This window comes from Bradysia coprophila, unplaced genomic scaffold, assembly GCF_014529535.1.
Source record: "Bradysia coprophila strain Holo2 unplaced genomic scaffold, BU_Bcop_v1 contig_137, whole genome shotgun sequence".
Lineage (NCBI taxonomy): Eukaryota > Metazoa > Arthropoda > Insecta > Diptera > Sciaridae > Bradysia > Bradysia coprophila.
In genome coordinates this window covers 104,254-121,743 of record NW_023503408.1, presented here as the reverse complement: position 1 = coordinate 121,743, position 17,490 = coordinate 104,254, and the positions used below count along the sequence as shown (strand labels likewise).

Below are 17,490 nucleotides of genomic sequence, written 5' to 3'. Positions count from 1 at the left end.
TAGAATTTGGCAAGTCATGGGTATAAAAGAAAATCTTTTCTTCATCCATTGCTTTCGTCATTGACCTAAATCGTTCAGAAGTTGCTAAGTTTAAACGGATCCCAATGGACATGAACTTCAATGAGTAATCTCCGATCGCAAATTTAGTTAATAATTTTATGACTGTGTCATGATAGTTTTTACCGTACACAATTGGTGGAACTCTTTCGCGTTTGGGCTTGTCGGAATCGTTGACATCGATCTCAATTTCATTTAGCGGACCAAATCGATTTTGAAGCAATAATTCATTTGAAGCATAATTAGTGTTTTTGTTTTTCATATTAAGGTTCGTGGGCGTCGGATCAATTTTTAATTGTTTCTTCATCGGTGTGCCAAAATGGTTTTCTGCATCACGTTCATTCTTTGGACATGAATCTTTCGAATATCGTCTTTTAATATTCAATTTTAAATGGGTAGAACCCGAATGGATACTTTTGTTTTGAATTTTGTTGGTCTTATTTGATGTTTTTGACTTAATTTTGATCGTTTTTTATTTTTCAACTGGTGGTCCTTTTGTGCGTGAAAATTTAAAAACATAGAAATTTCTTCTGTAAACACGAAAGTCTTTTTGTTGTTCAATTCAAGCTGAAATGGTATGTAATTCTATATTGTAATTGTTTTTGTGTTTCAAAACAGTTTAACAATTGTTTTGTCATAAAATAATTCGTTTTAACAGAAATAGAAATAATTTTAATATTATTATGGCTCTGATTTGTAGAAAAAAAAAAATTACGTCCATCCGAGAACGATATTGTAATTGTTCTCGTTATATCGTACCCTTGCATATAAAAATTCGTATATCCGCAAGATGACGGTTGATTTTAGACAGTTTTGCATGTAGCCCTTACTTAGTGTGTCGTTAGTTGTAGACATTGCCTAAAATCGTAATCGATAATCGCTAAATAACTATTTGTGTTTAGTGTTAATGCGTCTGCCTGAGACACTGAAACTAATCTAAAATACTATAGACATAAACTAAATGTTAAAAAAATGGTTCCGAAAATTTTCGATTTTTCCTGCTAAATTTAACTATTCTCATTATTATCTCTATTATTTACCATGTTTTACGACCTTAAAAGAACTCACTATACAATATATAAATACAAAATTCGCAATATAGAAATATTTCATCATTTCAAACGAAAACCATTTAAAAAATACATTCTGTAAACAAACAAAAATTCATTATTTTCAAAATTTTGCGCACAAAGGACCACCAGTTGAAAAATGTTACGTAGGCAACCTAACAAAAAAAATCGAAAAATCAAAAAAAAATCGAGTAGGCAGCTGTTCCCCGTTGAGTGTTGGCCGAAGTGTATGGAGGCTGTTTAGCACATACATTTTTCACAGCTTAAATTTATTTATGATCGAATTCACACAAAATGTACGGTACATTAACAAGTAATCTTACGAAGAGCCAGACAAGCCTAGCTCGTCTAAAATTGCATTTTGGCTAGCAATAATCAATTTCTGATTATCAACGATCATTCCAAGCCAAGTTTTTAAAACTTTGGTCTGAAAGAAGACCGTCCCTTGTGATTCAGAGTTTTCGCATTTATTTATCTGTTTGGTACTTGGCGGTTTAATTTTCGTTCTGTGACTTAAGTCGTCGGCACCATCAGTAGCGCTTCGATCGCTTCCACCAACTAACGGATCAGCCGTCGTTGATTGCATCGATTGTGACTTTGAACGTCTCGGTTGAGCAACTGCATCTGGGGATTTGTTGTAATTAAGCCAAAATCATCACAAAAGGGAAAACACTGAATGATGGTGTCTGTAAAAAAAATGTGAGAGGTGATCGAAAACCGAAAACATGCACTTTTCTTATGCAAATTTCGTCAGGTACATACAAGATGCGTAATAGGTACAAACCCTTTTTTGCCACTCTCAAACTGTTAAAGAGTGTAGCTACCCTAAGTGGTTTATTACGCGATTAGGGTCAATAAAGTCATTAAAAAGATTATATTTTACCACAGCATTCAATGGATTAAGCAATCTCAAATGTGAAATGGTATATTTGGAATATTATGTGGTGAGTAGAGATGTGCAGGCCGACCTATTTTCAAAACCCGACCCAGCCCGGCCCAGACAAATTTTTCATGCCCGAGCCCGACCCGACCCGCGAATTTTGTAGTAGAGTCCAGCCCGACCCGATTGAGCGAAAAAACATAAAATTGGCGCGCCTAACAAGTGGAAATCGTTCGGTTACCTATCGTTGTAATAATGTAGTCTCACCGAAATGGTTTACATCAACTCTAGAAAGTGTTTTTCAACGAGCCATCAGAACAGTCGGAGCGTTTGCTGCGACTGAGCCCCGTACAAACCCGTATATCTATTGCGTACGTGACCCTAGTGCGTCTGTCACCCTACTTTGTGTACATCTTATAAATTGCGCATAGCGCAATTACGAAGCCCCGTACGACGTTCCTATCAAATAAAACAAAAATTTCAAATCGCGCTAAAAAATTTTGAGTATAAATACACAAAGGGCCTAGTATCGCCCTCAGTCCGAGGACCCAAATTTAATGTTTTTTCAACTACATTCTATTCGGCCTTCCAAATGAAACAAAAATTACGAAAAACGGATGAAATTTACTCGAGTTATATGTGAAATACACATAGGGCCCTAGTAGCATTTCACTTCTAAGGCCCTAACTCACGGTCCACTCACCCGATTGTAAAATTATTATTTTCCTGGATTGGTATTGTCAATACCTATCATTTGCCGTGTCATTTACATTTCCATCGTTTATTTTGCCATAAATATCACCAAAAGACCTTAAATCACTTAGGTGGCCCTAACTCACGAAGGGCCGACCCGAATATGCCCACCTTCGAACTTAGCCTCACTATTTCGACTATCTTTCAGGGGAAAAGAAATTTTTGAAATCGGATTTGATTTACTCAAGATATCGACGTGACGGACAATCAGACGGACATACAAAATTTTTATTGCGGATTCGTCATCTATGAACATAGACAAACACTTTGCCCTTACCGTCTGCTTCGAATTCCATCAATTACACACGGCATCGTAATCCTATAGGCCCCTTCGTACTTCGTACGGGGCTAAAAATTGGATTGTAGTCGAATGGGAATAAACAACAACGGAAAATACTTGAGTCATCTACGATCTCGTCTACGATTCGCATATCATCTGATGTTTTGATAGCAACGGATCTGGACCAAGCACAAGTCATGTTACAACAGCTGAACGAAGAATCGAACAAAGTCGGTGTCAAAATGTCCTTGACAAAAATCATGACAAACATCGATGATGACAGGGACGTCAAAATTGAGGACACCGTCATCGAAAGAGTCGACAAGTATGTGTATCTTGATCACAAGTTAAAACTAGGTCTAGACAATCCGACAGCAGAGGTCAGAAGAAGGATTGGTCTTGGATGGGCTGCGTTCGGAAAATTAAGGATGAAAAGGCAAAAAGAACACCCAGTCTGAAAAGAAAAGTGTTTGATTCGTGTGTCCTACCGGTGCTGATGTATGGAGCAGAAACGTTAACACTAACGAAAGCATCCGAGAACAAGCTCAGAGTAGCACAAAGAGCAATGGAATGAAGTATGCTTGGTATTTCGCTTAGAGCTGAAATGAGAAAGTCGTAGACGTGATGGAAAGGATAGCATCTCTGAAGTGGAATTGGGCAGGACACATTGCGAGAATGATAGACGAACGTTGGACCAAGGCCATAATGAATTGGAGACCACCAATGACACGACCAATGGGCAAACCACCAGATGGACGAACTCGATCAAGCGAATGGTGTGGACAAACTGGCAGCAAATTACAATGGATCGTTCAGAATGGAAGACAAAAGGGGAGGCGTAAATCCAGCAGTGGATATCAACGGGCTGATTAAGAAGAAGAAGAAGAAGTCTCAACGCTCGGACTGTGTTGCAATTTTTATTAAAATTTTTGTTTAAGTTTTCACATTTTTTTAAAAGACTAACAAAGTCTGGCCAGCCTGAATCTTTGGGATATTTCATCAGCCCGCAGCTGCATTTCTGTCGGTATTATTTGTGGCTGTATCCTCTTCGGTTTTTGCGTCCGAGTCCAATTAAAATAATTTCTTTGTAAAAAAAACTTATGAAATGATTCATATGACCTGGGTTATTGTTGTTTTCTACCTGAAAACTGGTAATTGCGGCCTAGTTGGGCGACTTTATTTATGAGGGGCTTAGTTGAGCCCTTTACTATATGCCTAGTTGGGTAATTTATTACTTGGCTTAGTTGAGCCAATTGGTTTGACTATTATAGTACATTTTCTACCTTGGTGTATATTTCGAGAATAACTTCGTATGTACAATTGTATATAACGAGCGCCAGCGAGTGTATATACAATTGTACATAAGAAGTGATTCGAGAAATATACAACAAGGTAGAACAATGTTTTATCTCCTGCAAGCTGATATTTCATACATTAGCGAAATAACCACAAAAATTTGGATTTAAAATTAATTAATTAAGCATGTTGTTTTAAAACGCATTCACAACAAAAAAAACATCATACAGAGAATCCTTTATTTACTTACTCACACACATATACTATCCACCTCAAGTTCAAATCACATCATTCCGACTACTCTGATTATTTGATCGATGTAGAAGTGACTAACGAACCACTACCGACACCAATTGCATCGCGTTATGTGATTTGTTGGCGTAGTGGTCAGCATGTTTGGTTGATATGCTGCTGGTCCCGTGTTCGCTTCCGCCGTTCGGCGATTATTTATTTTTTTTCAAATATGTAGATGGAAAGTAAATTTACCCTAGGTGGGTTATGTGTGAATTATCCAATCGTATAGGCTGTGGTTATGTATGTGTTTGTGTTTATATGCAGAAACGCGTAATGTATGAAATATCAGCTTGCAGGAGATAAAATAAAAACCCGACTAGTTGTCGGAGAGGCTTCTAGTTTAATAATGAATTCCATTCGTACAGAGCTTCAGTATTTATAGGCTAACTTAATGCTAACTAGACGAAAATCATTTTAAATGATAGCTTGGATGATTCATATGAAAGGGTGGTTTTAACAGTTATGGAGAGTAATGTTCAGTATAGTCACATTGAAATCAATTGCAATCGGTATGTGAGGTATTCTGTATTGTTTATCTTTTGTCAATTGTGGTACTGTGTCTGGATTTGGTTGTGGAATGTGTGGAGGAAAGATTATGCTTTCATCGCATTGAGTTTTTGGTGGATTGGAATCGTCAACTATTTGCTGGTTGAATTGGGGATAGTCTGGCGGTTGTACACCTACTTCCATGTCTTAATCTTCGGACGTTGTGAATAGTGATGGAGATTGTGACCGAATCATAGTTTCGATATTTATTTTATTTATCGTATGGCGTTTGCAATCAACATATCACAGGTTGTAATAGACTAAGTCATCAAAAAGAATCGTCAAAAGTTCAAACATTAAACATTAAGGTCAAGATTCAACAGCCATTCAACCGCTCCCTCATCCAAACGTTTTAGCCCCTCTAGGCCACCTAAAAACTTCCTGATCGGGCAGTCGTTCACTATATGATCCATAGTTTGGTCCGGTGCGCCATAGTCAGATGCCATTGACTCAGCTAAATTCCATCGAAACAGGAAAAATGAGCGCAGTTTCCGTGGCCGATTCTTATGCGGTTCAAACGAACCCACGCTTTACGTCGAAGGTTGAATCCGAGTGGTTTTTCGTTCGGATCGTTGGCTGGCTCTCTGTGTCTCACATTACCGTTGTTCCAGGACGTTTTCCATTCCTCGCCCGGTTGAAACGGTAGGCGGATATCGTTTATTGCTATCCAAGGCGGGTTTCTAGACAATAATCTTCGATCTGGCAGGTCAAGAAGGTCTACATGGATTGGAAATCTCAACGCCCTTTGTTGCTTTTTCCACTCTTTAACGAACGCCTTCGTCCTTCTTATAGATGGTGGCTCGATGTTGGCCAATACATTAAGCCATTCGACCAGTGTGGATGAGACTGTGCCCGTTACTATTCTGAGCGCTTTATTAAGTGCAACATCGATTCGGTCTGTATGGGCGCTACCCAGCCAAACTGGTGCGCAATATTAGGCCACCGAATAGACCAATGCTAATGTCGTCGTTCTAAGCACTCGTAGTTCACGCCTCGCATGGCTATTTCTCAGGTGAAAAGCAGAAACTTTTGTCTTTGCCGGGTTCGGTGTTAATCTACATTTGATGAAGCCTTCAGTTCAATAAAATTTTCTTCTCTCTCGAACTCACAGCTTCTGCGAGCCCGGTAAGGAGTAGTGATGATAACGATTGGGTTATGGTACCCGACACGAATGGACGAATGCATCTAGTTGACGTCAGACCACTCGAAGTGGACATTAAACCATTATTTAACGCATTCAATGATGTGTCTTCCGCTTGTTCACCAGAAACAATCCGACCACTCCGGAAGCTCAAATAATCCGAATCCACGATAGCGACGCACTGTCGAGAAGTTTCTTCAATGTAAATCATCCAACGAGATTCCACATCCATGGTTGGAATGGAGGTGGTCAAAATACGGTTGCGTCTATCAGGAACGCGTTCTTGAATCGCGGTGACAATTTCAACGTTTTCACAGTTGACTGGTACGAACAATCAATCAAAAATGCAAAAAGGTGTAATGTGTCCTTGTTTATAGGGGCGTTGGTGCCACTACTCCAAATTCTATTCTCGCCTGTAACCGTGTCAACGATGCAGGGCATGTTGTCGCTCAGTTTATTGATTTTTTGAATGCTAACGGACTGTCCTTTAACTCGATTGGACTCATTGGACACTCACTGGTTTGATACAAATTCGGACGCAAGTCTTGGTGCAATTGCATGTTACTCTTCAATTGTATGTCTTAGGGTGCCCAAGTCGCTGGGGCTGCGGGAAAGAGAACGACTCGTGGCATGGTCGCAAGTATTGTCGGACTCGATGCGGCTGGACCTTTATTTTCGCTAGACGATCCTGCCAACCGACTTCACCATACTGATGCTCAATATGTTGAGCATCACGTCACCGATGGAGGACGACTAGGTTTTCAGCATCCCATTGGCCACGCCAATTTTTATCCGAATTGGGTAGGTCAAATCAAATTTGTTCACTTCAGCCTAGTATAAACCGGAATTTGGTCGTGTATCAAGGGCACACAACAACCAGGCTGCGGGCCAGATTTAACCGGCCAATGTGGCCACAGTCTAGCAACAACTTTCATGGTAAAGTCCATCAATCCATCGATCATTTTCGGGGCTACGAGATGCCGAGATCTGGATGACATACGTTCCCGACAGTGTATAGTGAGTGGAACCAGTAGACGATTGGGAGGTGAGCCGGTTCAAGACGGTCCTGGTATAATTGGAAGTGTTTATTTCTTGGCAACGAATTCCACAAGTCCATTCGCTCAGGGCCCCAGATAGGCTAACGATTCGTCCGCTTAGTGATATTGCTCAACACATGCTGAAATGCTAATTGTGATGGGATAAATAAAAGTGGTGAATTACTGTGGCTTAGCATAGTTTGAACAGACAAGAGAAAAACGTAGCAGATGCTGAGACATAAGCCCCGCACAAACCCGTATGCCTACTGCGTTTGGGACCGTAGTACGTCCGAAATCATACTCCGTCTGTAGCCCTACTGCATCAGTGCGGAACTTGAAAATTTTACAGCTTCGAAATTACGTACGGCCTAAACGAAGTATCTCTCAAATAATAGCAAAAGCAAAACCTAATCCGAAAATTTAAAGTACATGTCAGGTAAGAACCACCCTACTGCCGCCTCAATAATCCGAAAACCCAAAGAAACCTCATAAATCCTTCAAATTCCTTGAGTTCTACAACTGGAAAGATTGCCGCTAGATTTATGGAAACCAACCAGCTCTATAATCCCAAAAGTTCAGAGAAGAGCCAAAAAAAATTCACGAATCCTTCAAAATCCCACACTTCCAGAACTGCGAAGGTGGTAGATCATGCATGAAGAGTGATGCAGCTTCGTCAACCAACATTCCAATTACTGAAAAAGAATTAGGAAAATCGATTTTTCTTCAGTTTCATGTGAAAACCGACTCCTGTGATTCTACCGTTCACTCTGAGGGCTCCAGCTCGTGATACAATGAACCGATTTTCATCAACTTTTTTGCTCAATTGGTGTGGTCGATACCTTTTGCCAGTATTGTGATAACTGTTACTACAACAGATTTCATGAAGTGGCCAGATTAACCGTTTAGAAACAGTAGACGTATTGCCATATCATGATTAAATCTGTTACTTCTTCTGTTCAAAGGTTAATTAACACTTTGTGTTTGATACCAAATCTTGTACTTCTTTTGTTGTATACCATGTGTTTTCAATAAAAGGACATTCGAACAGAAGATCATCATTCATTCTTGTCGTTGCTGTCGACAACAGATGATTTTTTAAATACACAGATACAACGTAAAGTCCTGCAGTGTGTCATTTAAATCGAAGCAAATAACATGATAAAAACGGAACATGCAGAAATACTTGGGCAGCAAATTCGTTGAGCGATAATTTTGCCGTCCATTTGTTCTGCAAGCAAATTGTGTCCAAGTAACATCAGTGCGCCGTTTCAACATTGAAGCAACACTTGGTATTATTGTCGGCGAAGCGTATAATAGATATTTTATCAATCAATTCATTTATCGAACGTGCCTATAGGCAATTTCTATGTTTCTTTGGAAGCCGACCTGTTCATTCGCATTCGCAGTTTCGAGAACATCGCGGAGTCTCGTCACAACTGTCCGTTCGAAGAGCTTGAAGCAGCAGCGATATTGGTTGAGTACATTGACTGGACTGGCCACGTCGCTTTATTTGCAGGTTGCATCTCTGATCGCAACGAAGACCACTGCATCTGGATTGTTAGTGCACGTGGTCCGATGGCTGGTCCCAACTTTACTGTCTTGTTACATCCATTCTACGCTGTAAAAAAGAACGAAAAATAGTAGCGTTACGACAAAATTGAAAAAAGAAAATTTAGGGACACCTACCAAAATCACGTCTACTTAAGCGAGTAGATTACAAAGTTGTTTTAGGTCGGCTGCCCGTAATGGTTGTCGATCGATCGGGCATTAACGGCGTTTCCAATGGATCAATTTACGAAGATCGAAATTTTCGCATACATCAGTAAGATTTGTGTAGTTGAAGTAGGTTCTAACAAAAGGATTACTCACTGTACTTTTGGATTGCTCATCGAATAGACTTTCGCCAGCTCCCACACAATCTTCTGCCCAGCGATGCCCAACAAATTCCACTGACACCCTTGAAAAAGGACGTATGATTGAACTACGTCTCTTTAACACTTATGTCTTCGTCCGTAATCGACTTTTTTGTCTGGTCAATGTTTAAGCGTGTCGACTCATAGCAAAGTGTCGAGTAAATAGAGGATAGAGCTGCTAGATGAAAGATGTGCGGTGCGTGAAACTTCAGCTCTTTGATATTCTGAAGAAACTCGTCCTCTGTTTTCGCTTTACGACTGAATAGATGCCCCCAAAGCGAACAAATCCACTTTTGCGTCCCATTCCATGTCCACCATTAACTGTTCGGGGCTTTGGTATGCCACTGTGCCCCACCGGCCGTTGTACTTCTGATCGACTGGCAAACAAAGGCCGAAATCACGCCCAACAGAACGTCAACTGTGATATTTTGCGCAAAGTCAACCATTAAAATTCCATGGTTCTCCAAAAGCATTTTTAACGATCCTCTACATTCGTGTCGTAAAATCAAAAATAGATTCGAGCGGTTTCGAAAACATCCAAAATAACGGTACTGATTTTAGCAGACGTCCTCACACGCCAAGAGCACAACACTGAATGATGGTGTCAGTAAAACAAGGCATCAGAACAGTCGGAGCGTTTGCTGCGACTTAGCCCCGTACAACCCGTAATTCTATTTCGTTCGCAACCATTATACGTCCATAGCCCTATTAAGCCCGGAACCCTAATACGTCTACAACCCTCTAATGCGTCTGTTACCAAAATGCAAGTCAAGTTGCGCATTGTCAAATTTACTGAAACTGTTCATTTTTAAAATTGCGCATAGCGCAATTACGAAAGCCCGTACGAAGTACCTTTCAAATAAAACCAACAATTTACGACATTATTTTAGAAACCCAAAATTTTTTGCCAACTTTCCATTGGGTATTCAATTACCTCTCAAATGAAACAAAAACTATCAAAATCGGTTGAGATTTACTCGATTTATGTGCAAAAAGCACTTAGGGCCGAGTAGCGGCCTTAGTGCAAGGGCCCAAATTTGAAACTTTTTAGCCCCGTACGAAGTACTGGGGGCTTATAAGATTAATATGCCGTTTGTAACATGTCGAATTGGAAGCAGCCAGTAAGGGCAAAGTGTTTGCCTATGTTCATAGATGACGAATCTGCAATAAAAAAAATGTCCGTCCGTCCGTCCGTCCGTCCGTCCGTGACCCCTCTAGCTAGAGTAAATCACAACCTTTTTTCAAAATTCTTTTTTTCCCCGATTGGTATGGACAAAAGTAAGGTCAAGTTCGAAAATGGGCATGGTAGGGCCGGCCCTTCCAGAGCTAGGGCCCTATAGGTGTTTTTCAGTCTTTCGACGATATCTACCGAAATACGCACGCAATACCTGCTTGTGATATATCAAATAAAAGGTATTGACGAGTAGAACAAAGTTGCTGAACATTGTTTTTGGGTAAGATGCAATGTGGGCTTGTTGGGATGGCTCAAAGGTCGTTACTCGGCCCTAAGTGTTTTTTGCACATAAATCGAGTAAATCTCATCCGATTTTGCTAGATTTAGTTTTTTATGAAAGGTAATTGAATACCGAAAAGAACGTGGCGAAAAAAGTTTCAAATTTGGGCCCTTGGACTAAGGCCGCTACTCGGCCCTAAGTAGTTTTTGCACATAAATCGAATAAATCTCATCCGATTTTGCTAGTTTTTGTTTCATTTGAGAGATAATTGAATGCCGAATAGAATGATGTCGAAAAAAGTTTCAAATTTGTGCCCTTGGACTAAGGCCGCTACTCGGCCCTAAGTGTTTTTTGCACATAAATCGAGTAAATCTCATCCGATTTTGCTAGATTTAGTTTTTTATGGAAGGTAATTGAATACCGAAAAGAACGTGGCAAAAAATTGTTCAAATTTGGTCCCTTGGACTAAGGCCGCTACTCGGCCCTAAGTGTTTTTTGCACATTGCTCGAGTAAATCTCATCCGATTTTGCTAGTTTTTGATTTATATGGAAGGTAACTACCAATACCAAAAAATACCAAAAAGAATTTGGTGAAAAAAATTTAAAATTTGGTCCCTTGGACTAAGGCTGCTTTGTGGCCCTGTGTGTTTTTGGCACATAAATCGAGAATATTTCATCAGATTTTGCTACTTTTTGTTTCGTTTGACAGATAATTTAATACCGAAAGAAAATTGGTAAAAAAAGTTGTAAATTCGGATTCCTTAGATACATCGTAAACTTTTGTTTTATACTTGAGAAGTACTTCGTACGGGCTTTTGTAATTGCGCTAAGCGCAATTTTAAAGATGAACGGGCTTATTAGGGCTAGAGACGTATAATGGTTTCGGGGAAAATAGGTTTACGGGTCGTACGGGGCTCAGTCGCAGCACACGCTCCGACTGTTCTGATGCCTTGTTTTGCCATCATTCTATTCGTCATTCAATTATCTCTCAAATGAAACAAAAACTAGCAAAATCGGATGAAATTTACTCGATTTATGTGCAAAAAACACTTAGGGCCGAGTAGCGGCCTTAGTCCAAGGGCCCAAATTTGAAACTTTTTTTGCCACGTTCTTTTCGGTATTCAATTAGACTCCATAAAAAACTAAATCTAGCAAAATCGGATGAGATTTACTCGATTTATGTGCAAAAAACACTTAGGGCCGAGTAGCGGCCTTAGTCCAAGGGCCCAAATTTGAAACTTTTTTCGCCATCATTCTATTCGGCATTCAATTATCTCTCAAATGAAACAAAAACTAGCAAAATCGGATGAGATTTACTCGATTTATGTGCAAAAAACACTTAGGGCCGAGTAGCGGCCTTAGTCCAAGGGCCCTAATTTGAAACTTTTTTCGTCACGTTCTTTTCGGTATTCAATTACCTTCCATAAAAAACTAAAACTAGCAAAATCGGATGAGATTTACTCGATTTATGTGCAAAAACACTTAGGGCCGAGTAACGACCTTTGAGCCCTCCCAACAAGCCCACGTTACATCTTACCCAAAAACAATGTTCAGCAACTTTGTTCTACTCGTCAATACCTTTCATTTGATATATCACAAGCAGCTATTGCGTGCGCATTTCGGTAGATATCGTCGAAAGACTGAAAAACACCTATAGGGCCCTAGCTCTGGAAGGGCCGACCCTACCATGCCCATTTTCGAACTTGACCTTACTTTTGTCGATACCAATCGGGGAAAAAAAGAATTTTGAAAAAAGGTTGTGATTTACTCTAGCTAGAGGGGTCACGGACGGACGGACGGACGGACATTTTTTTTATTGCGGATTCGTCATCTATGAACATAACCAAATGCTTTGCCCTTACTGTCTGCTTCCAATTCGACGTGTTACAAACGGCATATTAATCTTATAAGCCCCCAGTACTTCGTACGGGGCTAAAAAGTCCTCAGTGCTTGTGTGCGGTTAATGTGAGGTGATCGAAAACCGAAAACATGCACTTTTCTTATGCAAAGTTCTTCATAAAAGATGCGTAATAGGTACAAACCCCTTTTTTGCAACTCTCAGACTATTAAAGAGTGCAGCTACCCTAAGTGGGTAAGTTGTTAAGCGATTAAGGTCAATAAAGTCATTAAAAAGGATTATATTTTACTACAGCATTCAATGGATTAAGCAATCTCAAATGGTATAAAATGAAATGGTATATTTGGATTATTATTTGCTGAGTCGAATCGAATGAGAATCTCATTATGTGACCCACCACGCCACATCCACTTAAAATTTCACTCGAACAGAAATACAGTCTTTGACATTTCAAATGTCTCACTGTCAAATTTTTCTGAGAATTGCGAATTCACAATGGCATTCTTTGAAAAAAATGACAGTGTGACATTTGAAATGTTAAAGCCTGTAAGTGGAAAAGTTGTAAGAAAATTATTGAAAACGAAACGGTCGGCGTTCCTTTCAAATGAAACAAAAATTTCAAATAGCCCTAAAATTTTAATTTATTTCTAGTATCGGCCTCAGTCCGAGGACCCAAATTTAACTTTTTTTTTCAACAAAATTCTATTCGGCCTTTGATTACCTCTCAAATGAAACAAAAATTACGAAAAACGGATGAAATTTACTCGACTTATATGCAAAATACACATAGGGCCGAGTAGCCGTTCACTTCTAAGGCCCTAACTCACGGTCCACTCACCCGATTTTTCCTGGATTGGTATTGACAATACCAATCATTTGCTGTGTCATTTATGTTTCCATCGTTTATTTTGCCACAAATATCACCAAAAGACCTTAAATCACTTAGGTGGCCCTAACTCTCGAAGGGCCGACCCGAATATGCCCATCTTCGAACTTAGCCTCACTAAAAAAATTTTGAAATCGGATTTGATTTACTCAAGATATCGACGTGACAGTCAGACGGACAGACGGTCAGACAAAATTTTTATTGCGGATTCGTCATCTATGAACATAGGCAAACACTTTGCCCTTACCGTCTGCTTCGAATTCCATCAATTACACACGGCATCGTAATCCTATAAGCCCCTTTGTACTTCGTACGGGGCTAAAAACCAATGGGTTATTAATTCATTTCAGTATGTTCAGTATCCATTAGAAAACGTATGTCAGTACGAACAAAACGTGGGTTATACCTGTAAATTTTAGTATGGAATTAAGAGGAATGAATGTTTTAGTGTATTTTCACTAATAGACTCTAATTTTAGCTAACTTTCAACAAAAATAATTGAAAAAGATCGCTCACCCTTAGAACTTTTCTTCGTCCATGTAAATTACTTCGTTTTTATTATCATTACGATCATCCGCTTTTGGATTTTCAACGTCCATTACTTGTGATAGGAACATATCACATCCGTCTGCTGTTAAATAGGTAAGCACATTATAAGCATAAGTATAAAGAATTGGTCTCTCGCATTGAGAGCAACACATGTTTTCGGATAAGAGTATTTTAGCGATTGTAGGTGTTTTTTGCGCCTGAGTAAGTATATGTAGCCTTCATAATTTCACTTCAAATTCTAAGTTCTAGATTATTTCAGTCAACTATTACTGGTAAAAATATTCGAATATATTAATCATTCGAGGTATTCTCGTCCTATGCGATCAATGCTATAATGTGTTGATAGCGGTATCACTGTACATTTTAGATGACATCGAATTGATGTCGATATTCAATACACATATAAAATAATGGACACTGAGTTATAAGAGAATACAACAGACGCATGTATATGTAGGTGGCACGAAACGTGTGTAAATGCTAGAAACAAGTAATATCTGTGCACAGTAGCCCATATTACTGGCATCTGAAATTAAAATGTCCACAGCAGCTCAATTGGTTAGAGCAACACCCCGGCAAGGTGGATATTCTGGGTTCGGGTTCCAGTCGTGGCACCAAAATTTTATTTTAGATTTAATTTCATTGATTCAACATCTCTATTTCGGATTTTCGATAACAACTGACATAACGGCAGGCTCATCATCTTTTCCAAGGAATCTAGTGCTTCGACGTGATAATTTGATCGATTTTGAATTACATTCGATTCCACTGATGTGTGCGGTAGAAACACGTTCTCGTCGTCGTCATGAGGTGTCCAATTAATGTCATGTATATTAAAATCTCCAATTACTAGAATTCTATGATTACGGTACCGTTCAATGATGAATTTGATACGTTGATAGTGTTTCAGCACAATGTCCAGATCAAATTTAGGTACTCAAGTAACAGACATAGATAATTATCGACTGCGGTTTTATACGTATTTCAATGGCCAAAAATTCACTCGGCAATTCCTGGTCAATGGATGAATCGAATGAAACAGATTTACTGTTCAGTGAATGATGCACCAATATTGCTACGCCGCCACAACGCCTTTGTGTCTGCACTTTCCCATCATGACGGTAGACAGTGAAGTGAAGGCCAACACCTTGTAGACGGATAGTTCAATTTTCATGCAAATATTTCGCTTATTTGTGATGCTTCTGGCGTTGTCGTAATAGATCGGTAATAATGATGTGCGTTCCGGTTCATTGATCGAATTAACGGTTCAGACAGGTTGCGGTTGAACACAGTTTAGATTGCTTGCAGATTGACTAACGATGACTGATAATGTACTTTGGAAAAATACTGTGATGAGCGGCTGACTCGTTGTATTACGACCATAGCATGCCCGAACATATGAAATTTTAGAGAGATGGTTCGAATTACTTGGCGTAGCGTCACTTCGTGTTCGACGGCCAATATATCGGATCCATCAGCTTATTGAAGTCAACCAATGAACATCCAATACGGAAGGATACAAATCTGTATTCGGATAGATCACGCCCTTTTTTCACCAATTTACGAATATCAACATCAGCCGATGTAATCTTTCAAGCATACAAAAACTTCCGGTTTACAGTAGTTATTTCGTTCAACGATTCCTTAATTGATGAGAAATATTCAATGTTGATTTTGCTCGATTCACCAATTGCTGCTGTTTGCTCTTTCACCGTTCCTTTGATCGACTCAATCGAAGTTAGCAAAGTTCCAATGGTTTTCGTTTGACTTTCCACCTTATGAATCAACGATTCAACGACGGATTGCAATTGATTGTTTTCTTTGCTTTTCAATGGAGTTGATACTGCCAAGGTAGGTTTCGAAATGGACCGCGTCGGATTGCCAACATTAATTGTGGTCTGCACCATGTTGCCTCCAGAAATCTCTCTACGATTCGCCAAACACTAATCACAGACCATTATAATGTTGTCACTGAGGAACAGTTCCTCCGGTCTCTTTTTGATCTCGTAGCAGGCCAAATGAAAGAGCCTGACAGCTGAAACATTGCCAAATGCTATCCGAGGAAATGTTTTCCGGTGGACACTTTTCCCTCGAACACTTCCTTAATGGTATCGGTGCCATGACAGATACAAAGAAATCCAATTACTTTTTCTGACAATGTCGGTTTGAAATTGCAAAATTTTACCTGGTACAGCCTGGGACAGTCAAAATAGTACATTGAATGACAAGGGGCGAAAGTAAAAAAATTCAACCGTGTGCGAGAGTTGATGCCCGCGCCGAAGGCAAGGGCCTCAATCGCACAGGTTGATTTTTTTTACTTTTGCCCCGAGTCGTTCATACTATTTTTTTTGATACCAACATCGAAAGTTGATACGTATCGCAAACAGCAGAACAAAATGTTGAAATATGAAAGCATTTAGCCAGAAAATGCGGGGGTCCAGGGGGCGGCAGCCCCCTGGTATATCAAAAATTTAATTATTTAGCCATCACAACAATAACACACACAAAAATTAACAAATAACTAACAAATCATTAACAACAAAAATTATCAACTTCGTATGTTAATTTCAATAAGAGCACTGGCGCACGCTTTATTTCAATTTTGATCGCAGTACACTTATTGACAAGAGTCGACTATTACATTATGTAGTCGACTTTCGCATTATGTATATTGACTTTCGCTTTATGTATTCTTTCTTTCTCCCCGCTCAAACACATAACTTGCATTTTTTTACTTTCGCCCCGGATTTCGAGGGCGAAAGTATCAACTTTCGATGTTGGTATCAAAAAAAAGTTATTCTATACGTGTTTCATCGATTTCAGCTGTTTCGCCATTATAATTTGTATTGTTAAAACAGCTGAAATCGATAAACACCAAAATCATAAAAATGCACTTTTTTGACTGTCCTTGGTTGTAGGGTATTTCTCGTTTATTTATTCAAGAAAAAGAAAAAAAAATCCAAAAAGAAAAAGACTGGAACAGACTAATTTCAAATTTACGCGCCTCGAACGATTTACTTAGATTCTGTTTTTTGTGTCTCATTCGCTCAAATGGATTTTATTTAACGCCAAATATTTCGTCTGCACATCGCAGACATTATCAATGACTAGAAATAACAAAGGCACATAAGCTTCCATGGAGTTACACATAAATTAGGACAATTTTTACCTAAATTTATTGAATTCTGATAAGAATTACGTCTAAAAAAATTTATTAAATTGCACGGTCCGTTTTGTTTACTAAACAAACTTCAATGTCAATGACACATTATCACAGCTGTCTGAATTCACCATGATAACAGCCATAGAGGGGCGCTTACATGACTAGGTTCTTTTCCCTCACTGTTCTTCGGAAGTCAGATAATGTTGTTGTAAGCAACTGGTAAGTATTGACTGTCCAATTGGCGGTTTAAATTCGACGAAGTCTTTTTGATAGCGATACTCTCCAGGATGTTTAGCCTCTTTTCGTTCTTTTC

At 39.3% G+C, this 17,490-nt stretch overlaps 1 protein-coding gene across 1 annotated transcript; it reads left to right on the top strand.

Moving 5' to 3' along the window:
* The first annotated feature begins 5,654 nt into the window (after positions 1-5,654).
* On the top strand, positions 5,655-7,454 carry LOC119073124 (lipase member H-like). Its single transcript, XM_037178424.1, has 5 exons — positions 5,655-5,818; positions 6,444-6,641; positions 6,695-6,836; positions 6,903-7,118; positions 7,182-7,454. Exons 1-5 carry the CDS (start codon positions 5,655-5,657, stop codon positions 7,452-7,454), a joined length of 993 nt encoding a protein of 330 aa, XP_037034319.1.
* The last annotated feature ends 10,036 nt before the right edge of the window (positions 7,455-17,490 follow it).